The sequence below is a fragment of the Carcharhinus amblyrhynchos genome, chromosome 7 (genome assembly GCF_965287045.1).
Source record: "Carcharhinus amblyrhynchos chromosome 7, sCarAmb.v2.hapA, whole genome shotgun sequence".
NCBI classification, from domain to species: domain Eukaryota; kingdom Metazoa; phylum Chordata; class Chondrichthyes; order Carcharhiniformes; family Carcharhinidae; genus Carcharhinus; species Carcharhinus amblyrhynchos.
The window spans coordinates 110,609,915-110,626,506 of NC_137330.1; the positions used below are offsets into that span (position 1 = coordinate 110,609,915).

General features: G+C 44.0%; 1 protein-coding gene across 2 annotated transcripts in view; it reads left to right on the forward strand.

Moving 5' to 3' along the window:
• The first annotated feature begins 13,075 nt into the window (after positions 1-13,075).
• The window catches only part of fbln7 (fibulin 7), a 41,315-nt gene continuing 37,798 nt past the window's right edge, over positions 13,076-16,592 (forward strand). For both annotated transcript variants that reach the window (XM_080192946.1, XM_080192947.1), the window contains exon 1: positions 13,076-13,584. In XM_080192946.1, coding sequence (XP_080049072.1) covers positions 13,510-13,584 — 75 coding nt within the window. In that variant the 5' untranslated portion in view covers positions 13,076-13,509. The remainder of the gene's footprint in view (positions 13,585-16,592) is intronic.

The window sequence follows — 16,592 nt, forward strand, 5'->3', positions numbered from 1 at the left end:
CCCTCTGTAGGTTCTTGTGGTCTTGGGCAGAGCAGGAGCCATGCCAAGCTGCGATGCAACCAAAAAGAATGCTTTCTATGGTGCATCTGTAAAAGTTGGTGAGAGACGTTGACATGACAAAAGACTTGTGATGAGGAATTGATGTAATCTAATAAAGGTGTATATGAATGAACGATAGAAGCACTTGCTACAGCATGGTAAGGGGGGAACCTGATTGACATGTACAAAATTGAGGGATGTAAATAGTCGAGGGAAGCACAGATTTAAGATGAAATGGGAGATTTAGAAGGGATTTGACGCAAACCTTTTACACCCAGGGGCTGGTGGGAACTTGGAATCGCTGCCTGAAACGATACTAGAGGCACGAACCCTCTCAACATTTAAAAAGCATTTAGATGAACACTTAAAATGCCATAGCATATAAGGCTATGACTGTGTGCTGGAAAATGAGATTAGAATGAATAGGTGAGGCATGGTGGTATAGTGGTTAACATTGCAACCTCACAGCACCAGGGATCCAATTTCGATTCCTGAATTGGGCCACTGTGTTCTCCCCATGTCTGTGGGTTTCCTCCCACAGTCTGAAAAACGTGCTAATTTAGGTGCATTGGCCATGCTAAATTCTCCCTCAGTGCACCCAAACAGGCACTGGAGTGTGGCGACTAGGGGATTTTACATAAGAACATAAGAAATAGGAGCAGGAGTAGGCCATCTGGCCCTTCGAGCCTGCCCCGCCATTCAATAAGATCATGGCTGATCTGTCGTGGCTCAGTTCCACTTTCCCGCCCTCTCCCCATAACCCTTAATCCCCTCTCTTATCAAAACCCCATCAACCCGCTTCTTAAAAATATTTAGCGAGGCAGCCTCCACCACTTCAACGGGCAGAGAATTCCAGAGATTCACCACCCTTTGAGTGAAGAAGTTCCTCCTCAACTCCGTTCTAAACCGCCCCCCATTACACTTTTAATGTAAGCCTACTTGTGACACTGATATCTTTTTAAAAAGATGTTTGATGGCTGGTGCAGACATGATGGACTAAAGGGCCTCTTTCTGTGTTGTAAAATATTCATGATTTTGGGATGACTGAATGCCAGGCTATTGTGCAAATGGGAGCCATAATGAAACAGATCAGAAGCATGTTTAGTACACAGTGAGCACAATATGCATGCTAAAGCTGTTTTAGGCCTTGATTAGACCACACTGTGTGCAGTACTGGTCACCATATAAAAATGATATGGACCAGAAATGTCTAGATGTGCATATCAGGAAAGGATTGACAGTAAGTCTCTTGGAGCGAAAGATTGAAGGGTGACTTGATAGAGGGGTTGTATTAATTGTTTCCTTTTGCTTTGGATTATTCTGTGCAACCTGCTTTGTTCTACATCTAACTTGCAAGTTACCCTTTTGTACATCTCAAGCAGATTAAATTCTTGCATTGGCAGGTCTCTTGTGGATGGTCTACCCCCACACCGAAAACATGCGTCAGCCCCTGGTGCTGAATGACACTTCTCTGGCTCTGCTGTGCACTCAGTCGGGCTGTTCCTTGCAGCAGCTGGTTCCCACCACAACTGGTTCATCTCATTCTGCACACCTTGCAGTTTGTACTTGCTTTGCTCAGTGCACTGTTACTCAGACCATCTCTAACTGCTTTCTCCAATGAAATCTTGGGTTCGGCCAGCAGTTCCTTTTGGGTGTTAGGGCTGTTGATCCCACAAACCAAACTGTCCCTCAACATGTATCCCAACGCAGGTCTGAACTTGCAGAGCTCAGCCAGCCATCAAAATCTTGCCACAAAGCTGGAGAACATCTCTTCTGGCTCTCTAACTGCAGTATGAAATTTGATCTTTTAATGCAATTACAGAAGGTCAGGGGTTATAGTGATCCTTAACTAAATTGACTAACCAGTGAAAATTTTCTGTATCTGGAGTTTCAGGTGACCTCAGACATCTCACCAGATTGTAACAGTGGGCTACAGACTGCAAGCACTATCAGCATCTTTTCTCAGCCTGTCAATGTAGTTCCACAACTCAATCTCGTGCTATCTTCCCAAATAATGATATCTTCAAACAGAATCTTTACCTTTTTGCACTTTGAGTGAGCGCTCCCCACTACCCACCCCCAATTCTGCACTGACTGGGTTTTCCTCGTCGCCACTGTAATAACTTAAAGCAACTCAATGTGGCAAACAACTGAAGGGTTTATTGATTGAGAGGAGGTATATACAACAAAGGATTTAACAGCACAACACACCTTAGCACTAAAAATATAATTTCTGAAGCAGCTGGTTCCTGAATGAGTTAGACGTTCTTCAGTCTTGTAGCGAGGAGATGAGGGATGTCCTTCTGTTTCTGCTCTGACTTCAACTGAAGCCTTCCAGTCCTGGGGATACTCGCCCTCCTGATTGGCCCAGATTTACACACTTGCATTTCGCTGACTTTGGCCTAGTCACATGGCCCACAAAGGATGGCCTTTAGAGAAGCCACACTATCAAAAAATGCATAGCATTGCCCCACTCCTCTGTTAAAGAAACTTTCAACATTTTGAAAGACCCTGCTTATTCCCATAAGTTTGGATATGCAGAAAAGAAAGTGTAGGATCTCACTGTAGAACAATTCTGAATGTCAACTTTCTGTTTAAGCCGAGCTCTGCTGCCATTTCTCCCTCGACCAGCAGAGGATGCTCACTAGCTGTGTTTCTGATGTTGATTATTTATTGTGAAGACTTTCCAGATAATAGCCAGTGGTGGGCACTGCTATCTGTCACATTTAGTCTTTTTTGAGTCCAATTAACCCTGAATCATAGAATCCCTGCAGTGCAGGAGGAGGCCATTCAGCTCATCAAGCCTGCATCAACAACAATCCCTCCCAGGTCCTATCCCTGTCTTTACCCTGCTACTCTCCCTAACACTAAGGGTAATTTAGCAAAGTCAATCAACCTAACCTCCACATCTTTGGACTGTGGGAGGAAACCGGAGACTGGAGGAAACCCAATCAGACATAGGGAGAATGTGCAAACTTCACACACTTATTGGCCCTAGGCCACCTGGGTCCCTGGTACTAATCACTGTACCACCTTATGTCATTATCACATTTATTATTTAACCATTCTCTTTCCTCCCTATTTTCCCGGTTTCTCTACTGGCTTAAACCATCTTTAACTGAGTCATCCAACTTCTTTCAGTTGAAATGTGAGCATTATAGACCTGCCTGGATAGTCAGTTCATAGAACAGAATAGTAAGGGCCCTTCAGCTCTGTTGTGCTGAGCTATGTCCAAACCCAAGATCAAGCTATCCCACTCCCTATCATTCTGGTGTGCTCCATGTGCCTATCCAATAACCGCTTGAAAATTCCTAAAGCGTCCAACTCCACTGTCACAGCAGACAGTGCATTCCACACCCCAACCACTCCGAGTAAAGAATCTACCTCAGACATCCCTCCTATATCTCTCACCGTGAACCTTATACTTATGCCCCCTACTAACAGCTACATCCATCCAAGGAAATAGTCTCTGCACGTCCACTCTATCTAATCCCCTCATCGTCTTATAAACCTCTATTAAATCACCTCTCCTCCTCCTTCCCCGCTCTAAAGAGAAAAGCCCCAGCTCCCTCACCCCTTCCTCATAAGACCTACCCTCCAAACCAGGCAGCACCCTGGTAAATCTCCTGCACTCTTTCCAATGCTTCCACATCCTTATAGTGAGGTGACCAGAACTGAACGCAATATTCCAAATGTGGCCTCACCAACGTCCGGTATAGTTGCAGCATAACCCTACGGCTCTTAAACTCAAACCCTCTGTTAATAAATGCTAACACACTATACGCTTCTTCATGGCTCTGTCCATTTGAGTGGCAGCCTTCAGAGATCTGTAGGTATGAACCCCATGATCTCTCTGTTCCTCCACATTCCTCAGAACCCTGCTGTTGACCCTGTAATCCGCATTCAGGTTTGTCCTACCAAAATGAATCACCTCACACTTATCAGGGTTAAACTCCATCTGCCACTTTTTTGCCCAGCTCTGCATCCTATCAATGTCTCTGCAACCTACAAGACCCCTCCACCTCACCCACTACTCCACCAATCTTGGTGTCATTAGCAAATTTACTAACCCACCCTTCAGCTCCCTCTTCCAAGTCATTGATAAAAATTACAAATAGCAGAGGACCCAGCACTGATCCCTGTGGTACACTACTGGTAACTGACCTCCGGTCTGTCAAATGTCCCATCGATTTGAGGATGACATCCACTCAGTCCCGAGTTTCAGTGATGGGTCTTTGACAGAACTAGCCATTTCTAGCCGTATGGATCTTGGGCCATATGAAACCCGATTTCTCACAAGGTAGTGGGATCTGAAGAGAAAAAATTGCTTCCTTTCCTTCTGTGCCACGTCTCTGCTTCATTAAGATATGATTTGATTTGATTTATTATTGTCACATGTATTGGGATACAGTGAAAAGTGTTGTTTCTTCTGTGCTATGCAGACAAATTATACTGTTCATAGAGTACGTAGGGGAGAAGGAAAGGCGAGGGTGCAGAATGTTGTGTTACAGTCATAGCTAGGGTATAGAAAAAGATCAACTTAATGCAACAGCGGTCCATTCAAAAGTCTGAAGCTGTTCTCGAGTCAGTTGGTAAGTGACCCCAGACTTTTGTATCTTTTTCCTGATGGAAGAAGGTGGAAGAGAGAATGTCTAGGATGCGTGGGATCCTTAATTATGCTGGTTGTTTTTGCGACGCAGCGGGAAGTGTACAAAGAACAGTGCAGCACAGGAATAAGCTCTTCAACCCTCCAAGCCTGCACTAATCATGATGCCTGCCTGAACTAAAACCATATGCACTTATGGAGTTCCGTACCCTTCCGTTCCCATGTATTCATCGAGTTGCCCCTTAAATACCACTATCATACCTGCTCCCAGCACCTCTCTGGGCAGCACATTCTAGACATTCACCACCCTAAAATGGAGTCAACGAATGGGAGGCTGGTTTGTGTGACAGACTGGGCTATGTTCACAATCCTTTGTGGTTTCTTGGGCAGAGCAGGAGCCATACCAAGTTGTGATGCATGGTGACTCAAAATGTGATGCAGTTTGATGAACAAATTGCTGTTTTGACTGGTTGCAAGTTCTTCCCAGTCATTCACCTCAATGTCAGCATGCCTTAACAATAATTTCAGTAAATCTTTGACACAGTTTCTTTTGTCCTTGTGTAGTGCATTGATCATTTATTTGATTTATTATTGTCACATGAATTAATATACAGTGAAATGTATTGTTTCTTGCGTGCTATACAGACAAAGCACACTGTTCATAAAGAAGGAAAGGAGAGAGTGCAGAATGTGGTGTTTCAGTCATAGCTAGGACGCAGAGAAAGATTAAGGTAAGGTAAGTCCATTCAAAAGTCTGACAGCAGCCAGGAAAAAGCTTAAGCTTTTAAGGTTTAAGGTTTAAGGAAGCTTTAAGGGTTGGGAAACCAGGAGCTGATGGGGAAGAAACTTTTCAGCCATCTAGATGCAGCGTCCAGTCCACCGGAATTTATTCTGCAGGGGTTTTGCCTGAATAGTTGGTTTTAGTCGAACAATATGCGTCACTCACAGGATGATTTTTTTTCTCTGTTCTGACAATGCCACCTGTAAAGCTGGAAAGAACATTGTCGATAACTCCTCTACTGTGAATCCACAGTCGCAGTGACACTGTCAGGCTATCCCTCTTTCCCCCCCATCCAAAAGTGAACTGCCATCAATGACAGAGCTGCCACAAGCAATCAAAACAGGTGAAAAATGAGCAGCACTGTGGTCCTGAAAATATTCCACCTGAGGTCTTCAAAGGTGATGGGCTTATGCTCACAACAAGACTCTCAACCCTCATCCTACATTTTTGGGAGGATAAATAAATTGTCCCCTCCACACCTCCTGCTAAGGAATGAGACTTTATAACTAACAGTCCTGTGGAAGCTATCAAGTTGAAATGAAAATCCTGACACATTTTGTCCTTACTTGCCCACTTCCTGTGGCTGAAGAACTCCTCCCAGAATGGATGAATGATTAAGGTCTGAAAATGTGGAGTCAGGGGACAAGTGGCAGAATGGATTTCTCCCTGGCTTTCAACTTAAAGGAGAGTGTGGGAGCAGCCTGGCCTACGAGTGACTTCAGAGTCACAGCAATGCCGTTGACTTTTAACTACCTTCGGGCAATTGGGGATGGACAATAAATGCTGGCCAGCCAGTGATGTCTATGTCCCATGAATTAATTTTTAAAAACCTTGGCTTGACCACAGCTGCATTGCTGGTTGCCAAATTAGACAATAATCTCTCCCTCAATGTCAACAAAATGAAGGAGGTTGTCATCGACTTCAAGAAGTGCAGTGGAGAACATGTCCCTAACTACATCAACAGGGGTGAAGTAGAAATGGTCAAAAGCTTCAAGTTTTTAGCTATCCAGATTACCAATAACCTGTCCTGGTACCTCCATGCAGACGCTATAGTTAAGGAAGCAAACCAATGCCTCTACTTTCTCAGAAAAACGAATGAAATTTGGCATGTCAGCTATGACTCTCACCAACTTTTACAGATGCACCACAGAAAGCATTCTTTCTGCTTGTATCACAGCTTGGTATGGCTCCTGCTCTGCCCAAGACCACAGGGAACTACAAAAGGTCATGAATGAGGCCCAATCCAAGAGTCAAACCAGCCTCCCATCCATTGATACTGTCTACACTTTCCACTGCCTCGGCAAAGCAGCCAGCATAATTAAGGACCCCATGCACCCCAGAGATTCTCTCTTCCACCTTCTTCTGTCGGGAGAAAGATACAAAAGTCTGAGCACACGTACCAACTGACTCAAGAACAGCTTCTTCCCTGCTGCCATTTAGACTTTTGAATGGACCTACCTCACACTAAGTTGCTCTTTCTCTACACCCTAGCTATGACTGTAACACTACATTCTGCACTCTCTCCTCTCCTTCTCTGTGAACGATATGCTTTGTCTGTACAGCGCGCAAGAAGCAATACTTTTCACATGTGACAATAATAAATCAAATCAAATCAAATCAAATATGAAAAGGATGCAGAGGCACCAAAGAGAGTGTAGAGAAGATTTATAATGATGATACCAGAAAGGCGTGGGCGTATGCTGGGATGGAATTGATAGACTGGATCTCTTAGCTCTCGCTATAAGGAGTGGGTGAAAAGTTTGATGGAGTGGATATGGAGAGAACAATTCTTATGAGGCAATGCATAACCAGAGCCTAGCAATATAAAATCATTGCCAAGAAATCCATAGGGAATTCATAACAAAATAAAATGGCTACAAAGATAGATTTGATGAGGAAAGATGGGAGGAGTTTCAAGATGAGCATTAATACCAGCATAGACTGTCTGGGCTGAATGGCCTATTTCTATACATCTGTCCTATGTAATTAATCTGGGACTTAAGTAAATTATGCTGTCTGTAGATCATCATCCCTACCACTCCCACCTTCTCAATGAATACCGCGCTAAGGTTATCAGTTCCATAAAGAATTGTGGAAGTTGAAATTCCATCGCTCTGCTTTGCTGCTGTTGTGAATGCAAATCTATTTGTGAACCTAACATCCTGGTCTTCAAATAAGACATTAAACCTGATGCCCAATCTGCTTTTTGAATGATTATTAAAAGCTCCTATACTGGAAGAGATGCAAGCCTTTCCTGTATGGAGGAACAGTATTGATTCTTCAACCAACATTTCCACAATTTGATTTTCGCATTATTCAATTCACTGATGCTTTTGGGATCTTCCTGTACTCAAAATAGATTCACTGTCCACCAGAGTAATTCACCATCCTCCGGAGTAATTCATTGTCCACCACTGTAATTCACTGTCCACTAGAGAAATTCACAGTCCATCAGAGTAATTTATTGTCCGCCAGAGTAATCCATTGACCGGCAGAATAATTCACTGTCCACCAGAGTAATTTATTGTCCGCCAGAGTGATCCACTGCCCGCCAGAGTAATTCACCTGGAGTATTGAATGTAGTTTTGGTGTCCTTGCCTGAGGAAGGATGTCCTTCCTTTAGAGGGAGTGCAGCAAAGATTTACCAGGCTGATTCCTAGAATGGCAGGTCTATCATATGAGGCGAGACTAAGTCAGGTTAGGATTATATTCATTGATATTTAGAAGAGTGAAGGGGTTCTCATAGAAACTTATAAAATTCTAACAGGATTAGTCAGGGTAGATTCAGAAAGAATGTTCCCAAAGGTGAGGGTGTCCAGAACTAGGAGTCATAGTTTGAGGATAAGGAGTAAACCTTTTAGAGCTGAGGTGAGGACAATGTATGGAATTCACTACCACAGAAAGTACTTAGAACATAGATAGAACATAGAACAGTGCAGCACAATACAAGCCCTTCGGTCCTCGATGTTGTGCTGAGCTATGTCTGAACCCAAGATCAAGCTATCTCACTCCCTATCATTCTGGTGTGCTCCATGTGCCTATCCAATAACATCTTGAAAGTTTCTAAAGTGTCCAACTCCACTATCACAGCAGGCAGTCCATTCCACACCCCAACCAGTCTCTGAGTAAAGAACCTACCTTGGATATCCCTCCTATATCTCCCACCATGAACTTTAAAGTTATGCCCCCTAGTAACAGTCACATCCACCCAACGAAATAGTCTGTACACGTCCACTCTATCTAACCCCCTCATCATCTTATAAACCTCTATTAAGTCACCTCTCATCCTCCTCAGCTCCCTCAATCTCTCCTCATAAGACCTACCCTCCAAGCCAGGCAGCATCCTGGTAAATCTCTGCACTCTCTCCAACGCTTCCACATCTTTCTTATAGTGAGGTGATCAGAACTGTACACAATATTCCAAATGTGGTCTCACCAAGGTCCTGTATAGTTGCAGCATAACCCCATGGCTCTTAAACTCAAACCCCCTGTTAATAAACACCAACACACTATAAACCTTCTTCACGCCTCTATCCATTTCAGTGGCAACCTTCAAAGATCTGTGGATATGAACCCCAATATCTCTCTGTTCCTCCACATTCCTCAGAACCCCACCATTGACCCTATAATTTACATTCAAGTTTGTCTTACCAAAATGAATCACTTTGCACTTATCAGGGTTAAACTCCATCTGCCACTTTTCTGCCCAGCTCTGTATCCTATCAATGTCTCTTTGCAGCCTACAAGAGCCCTCCACCTCATCCACTAGTCCACCAATCTTGGTGTCATCAGCAAATTTACTAACCCACCGTTCAGCCCCCTCTTCTAAGTCATTGATAAAAATCACAAATAGCAGAGGACCCAGCACTGATCCCTGTGGTACACTGCTGGTAACTGGCCTCCAGTCCAAAAATTTTCCCTCCATCACCACATTCCGCCTTCTATGAGACAGTTACTTATCCAATCAGCCAAATTTCCTTCTATCCCACAAAACATGTGGCCAAAACATTGGGTAATTTCAGGAAAGAATTAGATATAGCTCTTGGGGCAAGGGGATCAAGGGATATCGGAAGGGGGAAGGGGGGATCACGATATTGATGATCAGCCATGATCCTATTGAATGGCAGAGAAGGCTCAAAGGGCTGAATGGCCTACTTCTGCTATGTTTCTAGAACATTGTTTCAACATAAGGGGTCTTCCATTGAAGAGAGAGGTGAGGAGGATTTTCTTCTGAGGTTCATTAGTCATTGTAATTCTCTACGCAGGCAGCAATGGAGGCTGGGTCTTGAACAGAATCTAGGCTGAGTTAGACAGATGTTTGGCCTACAAAGAAATCCAGAGAATGGGGAATGGGCAGGAAAATGGAATTAAGGCAACAATCAGATTAACCATGTCATAGAGCTTAATGTTGTCTGCACACTTGGAGATATCGCATTCAATTCCTTCATCCAAATCATTAATGTATATTATGAATAGCTGGGGTCCCAGCACTGAACCCTGCAGATCTCCACTGGCTACTCTCTGCCATCCTGAACAGGACCCATTTATTCCCAATCTCTGCTTGCTGTCTGGCAACTAGTTCTCTATCCACATCAATACGTTACCCCAAATACCATGAGCTTTAATTTTGCTCACTAATCCCTTATGTGGGACCTTGTCAAAAGCCTTTTGAAAGCCCAGAAACACAACATCCACTGGTTCACCCTTGTCCACTCTACTGGTCCCATCCTCAAAACATTCAATCCACGCCGACTTGGATCAATCCTGTCACCACTTTCCAAATGTTCACATCTCTCAGAAACATCTTGAATACCTGAGGCACGGTGGCACAATGGTTAACATTGTGCCAGGGCCTCAGGTTCAATTCCAGCCCTGGGTCACTATCTGTATTGAGTCTGCATGTTCTCCCCGTGCCTGAGTGGGTTTCCTCCCACAGTCCAAAGATGAGTGGGTTTTATGGATTGGACCTTCTAAATTGCTTCTTAATGTCTAAGGATGTGTAGGTTAGGCGGACTAGCCATGGTAAATGTATGGGGTTACAGGGATAGGATGGGAGAGCTGACCTGGGTAGGATATTCAGCCAGAGAATCGGCGCAGACTCAATTGGCCAAATGACCTCCTTTTGCACTGTAGGGATTCTATAATTCAAAAACAATTTATTGGAGGCTTAGCGGCTTCATCGTGCCTAGTGACACAGGAGATAATAAAGTCATGCTTATGTTTGTTCTTATGGCTAGCTTTTCCTGGAATAGGTTACTAGCCTGTTGCCAGTTACTATACTCTGCATCAAGTTTGTCTGCCCAGAAGATTCTCCCACTTTTACTGCCTGAAGTAAGTGTGTTGGAAGGTTTTATAGGCTGATAATCAACCCTTTTGGCCACATGATGACTACACCTTCTGTGGCCATCAAACACTGGAGTAGGACAGCCATGCAGAGTTCCCTCTCAAGGGTAGAGACACTAACCAGTGGGCCACAATATCTTTCCAAACAATGTGTTACTTTGGAAAATAGATTACTCTGGTGGGCAGTGAATTACTCTGATAGGCAGTGAATTACTCTGGCGGCCACTGAATTACTCTGGCGGGCACTGAATTACTCTGGTGGACAGTGAATTACTCTGGTGGGCACTGAATTACTCTGGTGGGCAGTGAATTACTCTGGTAGACAGTGAATTACTCTGGTGGGCACTGAATTACTCAGACGGGCACTGAATTACTCTGGTGGAAAGTAAATTACTCTGGCGGACAGTGAATTACTCTGGTGGGCACTGTGACCTCACCAACACCTGTTATAATTGCAGCAAAACATCCCTATCTCTATACTCAAATCCTCTCACTGTGAAGACCAACATACCATTTGCATTTTTGACTGTTGTACCTGTGTGCTTACTTTCAGCGACTGATGCACAAGGACACCAATGTTCTCTAGTTCTAGATTCACCCATGAGGGGAAACATCATGTCAGTTGGTCAAGCTCCCTCAGAATCTTATGTGCTTCAATAAGGTCACCTCTCATTCTAAACTACAATGAATATAGGCCTAACCTGTTCAATCTTTCCTCATAAGACAACATTTCTACCCCAAGAACCAACATCTTGAATCTTTTCTGAACTGCTTTCAATGAAAGTATATATCTCCTTAAATAAGGAGATCAAAACCATACATAGTACTCTGAAGTGTGGTTTTATCAATGTCCAGTACAATTGTAACAAGACTTCCCTACATTTATATTCAATAAAGGTCAACATTCCGTTTTCCCTCCTAATTACTTGCTAAGACTGCAAGCTAACATTTTGTTTTTCACATAGAAGGAAACTAGAATCCTCTAGCCTGCAGTATTGAGCTGTCTTCTCCCATTTAAATAGTATTCTGCTTTACAGCTTTGAGTTATTATCATAGAATCCTACAGTGCAGAAGGAGGCTATTTGGCCCATCGAGTCTGCACCAATCACAATTCCACCCAGGCCCTATCCCCACAACCCCATGCATTTACCCTAGCCAGTCCCCCTGATACTCAGGGGCAATTTAGCATGGCCAATCCACCTAACCCACACACCTTTGGATAGAGAAGAATTTTCTTATGGCAGAGAAGGAGGCCATTCAGCCCATTTTCTCCACGCAGGCTGTTGGCCAAGCACTCTAGTAAATGCATAAAAACAGACACTATGCCGGAATTCTACTAACTCACCCATCACGGGGTCGGAGCAGGTGAGGGGCGGACAATGAAAATGTCTGCTGACCTCAGGCGGGAATTCCCGGTCTCGCTTGAGCGAGGCTGGAAAATCCCTCCCAATGTTTTCAGTCTTTGTAATAGGTAACAGAGAAAACCACCCCACCTCCTCTGACCTCAAGTTGAAAAGGGTTGGTAATGTTTTAACTTTTCCCTTTGACCAAAAAAAATTCTCTAAGTTTAATTTAATCTCACTGACGGATTGTGGAACCTTACTGTGTAAATATTTAGGAAGTGAATTCTATTCTTCATCAAGTACTTTGCATGTGTTAAGGTATGTTGTGTATTTTGTGACATTATTATTTTTCATAATTGCATATTAAGTTAAATCATAGAATCACTACAGTGCAGAAGGAGGCCAATCGGCCCGTCGAGTCTGCACCGACCACAATCCCTCCCAGGCCCTATTCCCTTAACCCCACATATTAACCTTGCCAGTCCCCCCTGACGCTAAGGGGCAATTTAGCATAGCCAATCAACCTAACCTGCACTGTGGGAGGAAATCGGAGCACCCTGAGGAAACCCACGCAGACACGGCGAGAAGGTACGAACTCCACACAGACAGTCAGCCGAGGTTGGAATCGAGCCTGGGTCCCTGGCTTTGTGAGACAGCAGTGCTGACCGCTGTGCCACTGTGCTACCCTATATAAAATAATATAAAAGATAGGTTGCACTTTGATAGCGTTTCACATCTAAAGTTGAAAAATAGTCTTTCTAACCTCAGTTGACTTAGAGAACCTGGTATCACTTAATAATGTTTTAATGCCTACAAATTGCGCAACTTTTATTGATTAACAGTATGCGGGGCTCAATTCTGACATTTTAGAGCAACATAACTTGGTCCGTTGTACTAATCCACAAGACCTTCCCAATGTGCTGCAATCGCACGAAGCATTGCCTTATGCAGCACATATGCAAACCACTTGTAAATCAGTCTCTACTTGAAGATTGCTTGTGTTGAGCGCGCTGAAATGTAACCCTTGTCACTGCAGGAATGCAACTTTGAAACCGCAATTTGCTGCCTTAGTTAGGGCAAACTTTTTATGTCTAAAATCCCACCATCTCCTTCAAGGGGCGGGACAATATCATCCTGGCAGGAACCTGAGAGCACAGCAGCCCTTCACCCAGATCAGACAGCCCAAGAGGGAGCAACCCAGCCTCTCACACCCAACAACGAGTTTGTGGATCCGGAGGGAGTGTGGAGAAAGGAGCCGGTGCCCCTCCATTCGACCGGAGGAGTGAGACATCCAGATGTGAATGCACCTGCCGGTGAGAGTCAGGGCTTTTCGCCTGGTGTCAGGACTGGACTGATCCCTGCAGCAATTCCCCGGGAGTGAGGGAGCAGAGGCGATTATGGTTCCTGGGATTCAGCACAGTCTTTTTCTGTACCTGCTTCTCTCCTGCATCCACCCATCCCAGGCTGCGCAGGCAAGTTGTATCTTCAGTCTCACTCGTGTACAGGGCTAGAATGAGGGGAGAGTTTGTCTTTTAAAAAGCGCGAGTAAATTGTAAAGTTAATCATTGCAAGGATTGGATTGCCCCCCTGGATTGCCACACACTTGTTCAAAGGAAAATGACATTGATGTGATAATACACAAATTTCAGGTGAGAGAATCTAAACAGTTCTACTCAATGGAGAGGGAGCTGTAAGCACTGCTCGGCTAATGTGTGCTCGATGGTTTTATATGACAGGCAGGTATTCAGCATTCCTTCCAGCTGTTAATATGTGGTGGCCACAGAGGTGCTGGTCAAAGCTAGCGGATTTAAACGCGGCTTGGATTGATATCTGTGCGACAAACCGCTTCACCGTGATATTTGCGACTTTCAGAAAGGAGCTGGCTGATGTAATCAAAACATGCTAAACGAAAAGGCAAGTGTGGTTAGTTCTTTAAGTTGGACTACAAACAAAAGATGCAGAAGAGTGAACAGCTGCAGAACAGCGCAGTTCCTATAACACGGCACACAGCTACAGAACAGCACACTGTTATAATACAGCACACTGCTATAGTATAGCATATTGCTATAGTACAACGCACTGCTATAGTATAGGACCCTGCTACAGTACAGTCCACTGCTATAGTACAGCACACTGCTATAAAGCAGCACACTGCTATAGTACAGCACACTGCCATTGTACAGCACACAGCTAAACTACAGCACACAATTAAACTACAGCACACTGCCATTGTACAGCACACTGTCATTGTACAGCACACTGCCATTATACAGCACACAGCTAAACTACAACACACAACTAAAGTAAAGCACAATGTTATTGTACAGCACAATACAATAGTACTGCACACTGCTACAGTACAGCACACTTCTATAGTACAGCACACTGCTGTAGCACAGCACACTGCCACAGTACAGCACACTGCGATAGCACAGCACAACTGCTACAGTACAGTACATTGCTATAGAACAACACACTGCTATAGTACAGCACACTGCTATAGTACAGCCTATAGCTATAGCACAGCACACAGCTATTGTACAGTACACTTCAATAGTAGAGTACATTGATATATCATAGTCATAGAGATTTTTACGGGATGGAAACAGGTCCTTCGGTCCAACTTGTCCCTGCTGCCCTTTTTTGTAAATCTCCAAGCTAGTCCCAATTGCCTGCCTTTGGCCCATATCCCTCTATACCCATCTTACCCATGTAACTGTCTAAATGCTTTTTAAAAGACAAAACTGTATCCACCTCTACTACTACCTCTGGCAGCTTGTTCTAGACACTCACCACCCTCTGTGTGAAAAAATTGCCCCTCTGGACCCTTTTGTATCTCTCCCCTCTCACTTTAAACCTATGCCCTTTAGTTTTAGAATCCCCTACCTTTGGGAAAAGATATTGACTATCTAGCTGATCTATGCCCCTTATTATTTTATAGACGTCTATAAGATCACTCCTCGGTCTTCTACACTCCAGAGAAAATAGTCCTGGTCTATGCAGCCTCTTCTTATAACTCAAACCATCAAGTCCCGGCAGCATCCTAATAAATCTCTTCTGCACTCTTTCTAGTTTAATAATATCCTTTCTGTAATAGGGTGACCAGAACTGTACATAGTATTCCAAGTGTGGCCTTACCAATGTCTAGTACAAGTTCAACAAGATGTCCCAACTCCTGTATTCAATGTTCTGACCAATGAAACTAAGCATGCTGAATGTCTCCTTCATCACTCTGTCCACCTGTGACTCCACTTTCAAGGAGCTATGAACATGTACCCCTAGATCTCTTTATTCTGTAACTCTCCCCAGTGCCCTACCATTAACTGAGTAAGCCCTACCCTGGTTCAATCTACCAATCACGTCACATTTCTTTAAATTAAACTCTATTTGCCATTCATCAGCCCACTGGCCCAATTGATCAAGATCCGTTGCAATCCTTGATAAACTTCTTCACTGTCCACTATGTCACCAATCTTGGTGTCATCTGCAAATTTACTAAGCAGTTTGGCAGGGAGGTGGGACCCTAAGCAGAAGGGGGGAGACAGAAGAAAAGGTTGAGGACAGCACAGAGGTTAAAGAGAGCACATTAAGTGGCAAAGGCAGTGTCAGTAATCCTAGTACCAGACGGGTCAGGCAAAAGCAGAGCAGGGAGCAAGGGAAGTCAGATTAAACTGCCTTTATTTCAGTGCAAGAGACCTGACGGGCAAAGCAGATCAACTCAGGGTATGATAGGTATGCAAGACTGGGACATTAAAGCAATTACTGAAATATGGCTAAGGGAGGTACGGGACTGGCAGCTCAAGGGGTTCCAGGGTACAGATGCTTTTGAAAGATAGAACAGGAGGCAAGAGAAGAGGGGGGTTGCACTTTTGATTAGGGAAAACATCACGGCAGTACTGAGAAGGGATATATCCAAAGGTTTGGCCACTGAGTCTATGTGGGTAGAACTGAGAAACAAGAAGGGGGTAATCACTTTGATAGGATTGTACTAAAGGCCCCCAAAAAGTCAAGAAATTGAGGAGCGAATATGTAAGGAGATTACAGATAGTTCCAAGAAAAATAGGGCGGTAATAGTAGGGGATTTTAACTTTCTCAACATTGACTGGGACAGCCATTGTATTAGAGGGTTGGATGGAGAGAAATTTGCTGAGTGTATTCGAGAGGAATTTCTCATTCAGTATGTGGATGGCCCAACTAGAGAGGGAGCAAAACTTGACCTTCTCTTGGGAAATAAGGAAGGGCAGGTGACAGAAGTGTTAGGGAGGGATCACTTTGGGACCAGTGATCATAATTCTATTGGTTTTAAGATAGCTATGGAGAATGATAGGTCTGTCCCAAAAGTTAAAATTCTAAATTGGGGCAAAGCCAATTTTGATGTATCAGGCAGGAACTTTCAAAAGTTAATTGGGGGAGTCTGTGGGAAGGCAAAGGGATGTCTGGTAATTGGGAGGCTTTCAAAAGTGTGTTAACCAGGATTCAG